At 41.6% G+C, this 7,693-nt stretch overlaps 3 protein-coding genes across 3 annotated transcripts in view; 1 reads left to right on the top strand and 2 right to left on the bottom strand.

Moving 5' to 3' along the window:
* Positions 1-1,371, bottom strand: part of LOC113202587 (pre-mRNA-splicing factor ATP-dependent RNA helicase DHX16) — a gene marked incomplete in the record, with an annotated part of 4,442 nt that extends 3,071 nt beyond the window's left edge. Inside the window, 5 exon segments of the mRNA XM_052268662.1 lie at positions 34-239; positions 317-440; positions 520-697; positions 826-956; positions 1,038-1,371. Coding sequence (XP_052124622.1) covers positions 34-239; positions 317-440; positions 520-697; positions 826-956; positions 1,038-1,081 — 683 coding nt within the window.
* A 206-nt stretch (positions 1,372-1,577) lies between these two features.
* Positions 1,578-6,245, top strand: LOC113202594 (CCAAT/enhancer-binding protein zeta). The gene is made up of 15 exons (XM_052268661.1): positions 1,578-1,742; positions 1,975-2,201; positions 2,315-2,423; positions 2,515-2,694; positions 2,774-3,057; positions 3,151-3,296; positions 3,379-3,514; positions 3,602-3,804; positions 3,882-4,029; positions 4,127-4,339; positions 4,426-4,910; positions 5,012-5,247; positions 5,358-5,620; positions 5,698-5,827; positions 5,950-6,245. Exons 2-15 carry the CDS (start codon positions 2,004-2,006, stop codon positions 6,123-6,125), a joined length of 2,907 nt encoding a protein of 968 aa, XP_052124621.1. The 5' UTR covers positions 1,578-1,742; positions 1,975-2,003; the 3' UTR covers positions 6,126-6,245.
* LOC127749645 (uncharacterized) lies at positions 6,235-7,683 on the bottom strand. Its single transcript, XM_052268664.1, has 3 exons — positions 7,025-7,683; positions 6,770-6,866; positions 6,235-6,689 (listed from the first exon to the last, which is right to left on the bottom strand). Exons 1-3 carry the CDS (start codon positions 7,193-7,195, stop codon positions 6,493-6,495), a joined length of 465 nt encoding a protein of 154 aa, XP_052124624.1. The 5' UTR covers positions 7,196-7,683; the 3' UTR covers positions 6,235-6,492.
* Positions 7,684-7,693: the final 10 nt, after the last annotated feature.

Here is a 7,693-nt window from a genome sequence, read left to right as displayed (position 1 = left end):
CCTTAAAATAGTAATAATACTGGTACCTTCATAGTCATTTCTTTATCACCAGGCATGCGCAGAGCTTGTATAAATTCAATTTGTTCATCAAACACATAATCGTAATCCTCCTTTTTCACACCCCCTTTAGCCCCCACACGCCAACTAGCTGAGTGCATCTGCTCTTCCTCCCATTTCTTTTGCTCAGAATGGGGTTGCTTTTCTCTCTCATCAACTTCTTCATACTTATCATCTCCTTTCTAAAAACATAAATATGACATCAAGTAAAAGTTAATAACATGCACTGCGAGGACTCAAAATAAAAACACAGACAAACCTTTTTGTCTTGAGGCATGTGGTATCGTTGAATTCTCTCAAGTTCCCTGGCACGCTCATGTTCTTTAGCTAGGTAAAGAAGCTGCTTCTTGCGTTCTCGTTCCTTTTTTTCTCTTTCTGTCAACCTATGGAATACGCACTATGTAAATATTAAACTAGACACAATAAAATAAAACACAAAAACAATAAAAACATGTAACATACTCATCCTCCTCAAAAAGCATTTCGTCATCTTGGATGTCTGCTTCTAGCTCAGCTATTTTGTCATCCTTACGCTTTTCCAAGTATTTCCGCCGTGACTCCACCCTGAGACTTGGTATCAGCTTATCCAAGTTTCCCTTTTCCATTTTAATACGCTTTGCAGCTTCCTCATAGCTTTTACCTTAAAATTTGAAAAAGGATAGGACATGAAAATGTTAAAACAATACTAAAACATTCTATTTCAAAGATCTGAAAATGTTAAAACAACACTAAAACATTCCATTTTCAAGTACATAATAAATTGCATACCTTGTGCTTCCGCAACATTTCTGGTCTTCTCCTTATCTTTTTTCTTGAGACGAGCAGCAAATTCATCTCTTTCCTGCAGATCACGCTTAGCTGACTTTTCCGTCTCTGATTCACTTGAATCAGAGTCATATCTGTAAATAAAAGTTAAGCTCATTAGCTTGTACAGGTTTGAACTATGGTGGTATAAGGAAGTTTCGTTACTGTAAGCTTACTTTTTCTTGGCCCCCGGCGACAAATCTTTCTTCCTCTTCCCCATAATTATTAATTTATTTTAAAACAAGAATTAAGAACAAAATATTGCAAAATAAAACAGAGTGATCCTCTAACCACAATATAATGAAAATTGGTGTTGAGGACCGAAGACGTGAGGAATACAGAGATAACTATCGGGGACGTTGTAGAGATAAAGTATGGGTCTAATACGGTGGCCTGTGTAAGTTAAATCAAAGTTTTCATCAAACAAAATATCTGCAAAATTTGAAGAAAGAACGCAAGCAGAACGTAAACAAACTAGTGTCACCACTGCGGTGCGGGAAGGAACGCAGCACCAAGATAGGTAGCAGTGTAAAAAAAACAACGGGCCTTATCATAAGTGTACAGGACAAAATAATTTCATATCTTCAATTCCAAAATTAAATAAAATATTTATAATAAATAGAAAATAAATTTAACATCAAAATAGGATTTTTTTTAGAAAAATCTTGCAGTTTATCAGTTTGTAGGTTGCAAGAATTTGTAAAGAAGTCGTTGTCATTTGTTCATTTGTTTTCAGTTTCATTTCGGCTGGCAAACCTTAGGTTAAGTGGCGTGTTTACATTTAGCTGAAAAATAGCTTTATTTTGACGAATGCGTCTCTTGGGATTCGTCGTTTTTACTTAACTAGATCAATGCTGGCAGCGTGAAAGCATCTGTTTAAGGTAGATTGTTAATGAAGAATTGTTAACTTGTGCTGTCTGCTACACATGTTACCTCGAGGTTATGTTTTCTGCAATTCTCTCACATGTGACACTGTAGGGCAACTATTCGATATATGTATCGAAAGAAATACTCTCCAATTTTGATCTAATGAGACTAGTGAGAATAATTAAAGACCGTAGACTCTAGACTATTTATTATGATCCACAACGTAATCATCTTGCTATTTTTCAGAATCTGATTCATCTCAAATCATAACAAGAATGAAGAAACCTAAGGGTAGTTCTAAGGGTCCGAATAAGGGCCCACCCAAAAATATAAGTAAGGGTCCTAAAAAGAGCCCAAACTATCAGAAACCTAAACCTAAAGCTACACCAACAGATGAGATGGGGGATGACTATTCCTACAAAGATATGAACTTTGACGCACCACCTCAGATTTCAGAGAAGTGGTACTCATCTGTAAGTGATCTTCTCCTGTGTACTAAAATTACAAATTATTATTATTTTATTTTATTTTTGTTAACAATTTCTAGAGCTTGATTAATTTTATCCTCTTTTGTCATATTTTTCAGATTCCAGAAGATCCTAAGGAATTTCCAGAATGTCCAATCAATCTGGTTAACCAACTAAGAGAAGAAGCACGACTAATGTTGGAATCAGAGGCCAATGGCTACAATATAAGTAAGCAATATATTTTCAAACTTCTTACAAAAGCGATTTTGTCCTAGAGTAATCTAACACAATGCTACTATCTTCTTTATGCCTCTTATAGAAGCAAGTAAAAATTCAGAGCAAAGCTGGATTCGTTCTGTCATGGCAAAAGGAACTGGTAAAGACAAAATGGCAGCTTATATTCTCATGGTTCAAGAAAAGCCCCTGTACAACATCAATGCACTTAGGTCCCTAATAGGTTTTGTCAAACCAGGGAAAAAAGAGTGTGTTGCATGCATAGGTAATGTGGTTCTTTAATACCACATCTTTAATCTTCTAGCAAAGTGTTGTTATAAATCTATTTTTTTGCCTTTATTCAGACTTATTGGCAGAGTTATTTGTCACTGATTTATTACCTCCGGACACCAAGTTAAGAAGATTTTCACAGCACCCTCTGACAATGCTCGATGAGCTAAGCTCTGGAAATCCTGCAGGACGGCGCCGACGACTAGTTGCTTGGTATTTTGAAGACCAGCTTAAAGAGGCGTACAGAGAATTTGTCGATTCTCTGAGGACTATTGCCGGGGAGGCAGTTGAAGCTAACAAGGAAAGGGCCATTAAAGCTTTAGCAACATTACTAGAAACCCATCCAGAGCAAGAAGCAGTGAGTGTTTTTCATTTAGAAATGATTCTTCTAAAGAACATTTTAAATTGAGTATGTTTGTGTTACTAATTGACACCTCCCTCTCTATCAAAGCTTTTGTTGTCAAATCTTGTGAACAAAATGGGAGACCCAAGCAAAAAGGTAGCATCTAAAGCTATGCATTGTCTAACATTAGTTGTGACCAAGCACCCAAACATGAAAGGAATCATAATGGATGAAGTTGAAAAGTTACTTTTCAGGTAGCTATGAGTTTTGATTTTTTGAAATTGATGTCTATTCATATTGCTAAATTCTTTTTCCATTGATTTGACTTATTTGCAGACCAAACATTGGACAAAAGGCCCGTTATTACAGCATTTGTTTTTTAAGTCAAATTATGTTCAAGAAAGGTGATGCTCAACTTGCTGCTAATATTATTAAAATATATTTTGGCTTTTTTAAAGCCTGTGTGAAATTGGTAAGTATCTTGAAATTATGTTCATCAGGCACTTCAATTTTTAGTATATATCTTATTTGTTGTGTTTTTTTTTTCTTTTCTAACAAGGGAGAAGTAGATTCTCGAATGCTCAGTGTTCTCCTCACAGGAGTCAACCGAGCTTACCCATTTGCTCGTGAGGCAATGGATAGCATAGCAGAACAGTTGGAGACACTTTACAAAGTTATTCATATTGCCCCATTCCATGTCAGCTTGCAGGGCCTCAGTCTACTCTTCCAGGTTTCAGACTATAAAAACAATGTATCTGACAGGTAACATTTTACAATTTAAAATTTAGTATGTAGTTACGAAATTTGTTGTTTAACTTTCACTATTTTTTCATCTAAAGGTTTTATTCAGTACTCTATCGTAAACTGTTGGATCCTGCCCTGGGACAAACATCTCATGCCCCTATGTTTTTAAATCTAACCTTCCAAGCTTTGAAAAAAGATGAGAGTATTCCTAGGGTTAAAGCATTTATCAAAAGACTATTACAGGTATACTATATTGATCTCAAATTTTCCTTCATCTAATATTTGAATGTTTGAATACAATTCTAATGCCAATCTCCTGTATTTATTGAATAATACCAAGGTTTGCTGCCATTTGCCAATTCCTATGATGTGTGCTACGTTGTACATGGTATCGCAACTTATTCATCAGCGCTCTGCTTTGTCAGCAAACAGTTTAGGGTGTTCAGTGAAAGAGGAAGGGACAGATGGCACTCAAGAGACACCAAAAGGCCTACCAGCAGCTTTCTTAGATGATGACTCTGAGGATGAACACTATGAAGATGTACCTCTTGAGGTACTTTTCTATCCATCAGAATAATGTAAAGTTTATTGCCAGTGTCCGATATTGTGTGTTATTTCATAAAAACTATAACTTTACAGGATGAAGAATCTAAAAAATTGGAAGCAAATAGGATGAAAAAAACCAGTAATGATACTGGTGGAGAGGGAAAACAGTCTGCTACATGGGTTCATCTGAAGGAGGATAAAAAGAAAATTAAAGTAGATGGCTTTAATCCAATGCAGAGAAACCCATTGTATGCTAATGGCCACTTGTGCTCGTACACTGAGCTCAATGTGCTTTCTTCTCATTTTCATCCCACCGTTGCCTTATTTGCCTCTCAAATCTTGAACAATCAATTAATAACTTACACAGGAGATCCATTGAAAGATTTTACTCTAATTCGTTTCTTAGAACGATTTTCTTTCAAGAATCCTAAAAAACAATCAGAGACTACCTCAAACTCGCTGTTTGCCAAGCGGCAGAATTATTCTGTGTCAGGACTTAAGGGTGTTCCTGTTACATCTGATAGATATTTAACTCAAGAGGAAGAGAAAGTTCCTGTAGATGAAAGATTTCTTTTTAAGTAAGTAATAATTGTTGTAGAAATGCATTGAATTTGCTGCAGCATTAGAGCTTTAAAACTTTAAAACTTATACTAACTACAAAACATCCCAAAAACTTTAGATTTTTACAGCGCAGACGTCTTGCTGCGGAAGAAAAGCACAAGGATGATGAAGACAGTGATATGGAAAGTGTGGCCAGTGATGAGTTTGAAGATATGCTGGAAGATCTCATGAAAAAGAAGGGTTTCAAAAAGGATATAGATGACGATGATGGTGACTTTGATACTGAAGTTGACTTTGCTGATGAATACAGCAAGAACATGTCATCTAAGAAGTCCAAGAGGAATAATGAAGATGGTATGTTTTCAATAGCTATGAGTATCTGTAATTTGACATGGGCCACAGACCAACCAACCTACCGATTTCTCTTCTTTTTCATGTGTAATTTATTTTGGGTTTGGTTTCAGATGAGGATGATGAGAGTGATGAAGCAGGAGACAGTAATGATGATCTTGATGAAGATGAAGGTATGGATGATGATGAGCTTGGCGATGATGATGATATTGATGGTGATGAGGAACTTGAAGGGGAGGATGATATTGCTGGTGGAGAAGATCCTGAGGGGGATGAAGATCTGGATGATTTTGATTTTGACAATCTGGATGATGATGCGGAAGCCATGGACTTTGATGACTCGGATGCGGAAATTGATGAACCTGGGCCTTCAAAGGTATGTATAAGTTCTTCTGTAAAGCCTCATAATAACAAATTTCTATCTACTAATGTGATGAATTATCTAATCTCCAGAGTCACAAGAAGAAGAAGGATATGGATTCAGAAGTCTTTGCATCTGCAGAGGAATTTTCAGAATTATTGGAAGCTGCAGGTGCTGCTAGAGAGGGTAGTTCGTCGGCTGTCTCTAATAAAGACAAATCATGTAAGTTGTTTTTTTTTTGTTTTTTGTTTTTTTTTTTTTGAAAAACCAAACAGGAATCCATGCAACTTAGATATGCATCTGTGATTTATAAATGATAACATTAATTCTCTTTGATTTTACAGCACTCAAGCAGTTGAACTGGGAGGCACAAAGAGACAGGTGGGTCAAGGGCTACAAAAACTTCACTGGGGGAAAAGCGTCTGGTGGAAGACCGAATGGCAAAGGTAAAGGCAAGGGTAAACCGCTAGGTGTCAAAAAACCTTCATTTAAACCTAAAAAACAGAAGAAACGCTATTGATTTTGAGATATTTTATTAAATTATTGAATTTGTAATATCTTGCATTTGTTAATAACAATGCTCTTTTTAATGAAATTTCTTCATGACTTGTCCCTATAATAAAGTTACTTAGTTACTAAATCTTCTTTTCTGTCAATACCACTACCAATCAAAATGTCCCACCAATATCCACTTGGGACTAAAGACACACGAGACCAATGATTGTGTAGAGGAGTTCAAGCGCCCAGGGCGCATTACGTCACTTAAGTCTGCACTGAGGAAGGACAATGGATCGACGTCAAATGTCATTGATCCGTCGAGGAGATTCTTGCTTTGGAAGCAATGCACCCGGCCGGTGCAGCAGCAGCAGCACCTCTCAGCGCCGCCCTTATCCCGGACGGTTCGGAGGCGGCGGCCGCGCCAGCTGCACGGCGGACAGCGCGGCGGACAGCATGGAAGCGAGCAGGGCCTTGCTGGCGAGGTGGCCGACGGCGGCCAGCACCAGGAGGGCCAGCGTGCCTCCCACCAGCAGCCCGGGGCCCACCATGTCCCAGCCCTCGCGCGGCCTCCGCCGTGGACCGTCACCTGGGCGTCGACGGCAGAGGGGTGAGTGAGTGGCGACTCAGGTCAGAAAGCTGGGCAGACGGGTGCGCAGCCTAACTCACCTGAGAGGGCAGTGGTCTCGCCGGCGTCCTGCAGCGAGCGGCTCGTGATGTCCGGCCGCACCGTGACCGTGGGCACCTCCAGGGCGGTGGCGTAGTCCTGGGAGCAGAGAACGCGAGGCTTTAGCAACGGCGGCAGTCCGCCGGGCCCGGGGGCCGCCGCCTGCGGCCTGCGAGGTAGGCAACATGACTTCACAGCACACGTCTGCGTGGCTGTTGCCTACCTCGCCGGCGTCTCCGCACGGCGAGTACACTGACCTGGGTCACGCCCGCCGACGCGGGTTGCTTGGGCGGTGAGGACGACGACGAGGACGACGAGGAGGGCGTGGACGCCGCGCGCGCCAGCAGGAGGGCGAGAGTGAGGGCGGGCAGGAGCCCCAGGGGAGGCGGGCGGGCGGGGCCACCGGGGCCCCGTCGAGCGGCCGTCATGGGGCTCGGTGACCGGGACCAGGACGGCGACGGAGCAGGACCGCGCGGACGACCACGCCGTGCCGAGGACTCAGCAGCTGCGGGACCAGCTCGGGCTCGTGCGCGGAGAGCCGCTGGGCATGTCGATCTAGGCGATCACAGACTGCAGCCCCGCCTGCCTCTCATCGCGACCCCGGGGTAGCGACTGACCGGAGGGAGCGCTGGAGTCGGCGGGCGCAGGCAGGCTGCAAGCAGGTCGGAACCGGAGGGGGGGAGGGGGGGCATCTCGCTGGACGAACCAGCCTGATTCGAAACGAGAACTACGGAGGATCCGCGATGACTCGTAGATTTGCACAGTGAGTCGCGCTGGCGTAGCGAGCGACCCGAGGGTGACCTGGCGCCGCCTCTCCTGTCCAGTGAGCAGGAACGCGACGACCCATTTTAAATGGAGTCGATTGTTTTGTTTGACTTTTTTGGTCTTGCTATTTTTTTGTGGCCATGTTTTACTTAATTTAGAGA

The sequence above is a fragment of the Frankliniella occidentalis genome, unplaced genomic scaffold, assembly GCF_000697945.3.
Source record: "Frankliniella occidentalis isolate FOCC.00 unplaced genomic scaffold, Focc_3.1 Scaffold74, whole genome shotgun sequence".
NCBI classification, from domain to species: domain Eukaryota; kingdom Metazoa; phylum Arthropoda; class Insecta; order Thysanoptera; family Thripidae; genus Frankliniella; species Frankliniella occidentalis.
Note: the sequence above shows the minus strand (reverse complement) of the source record. Positions and strands in the feature narration are given on the sequence as shown.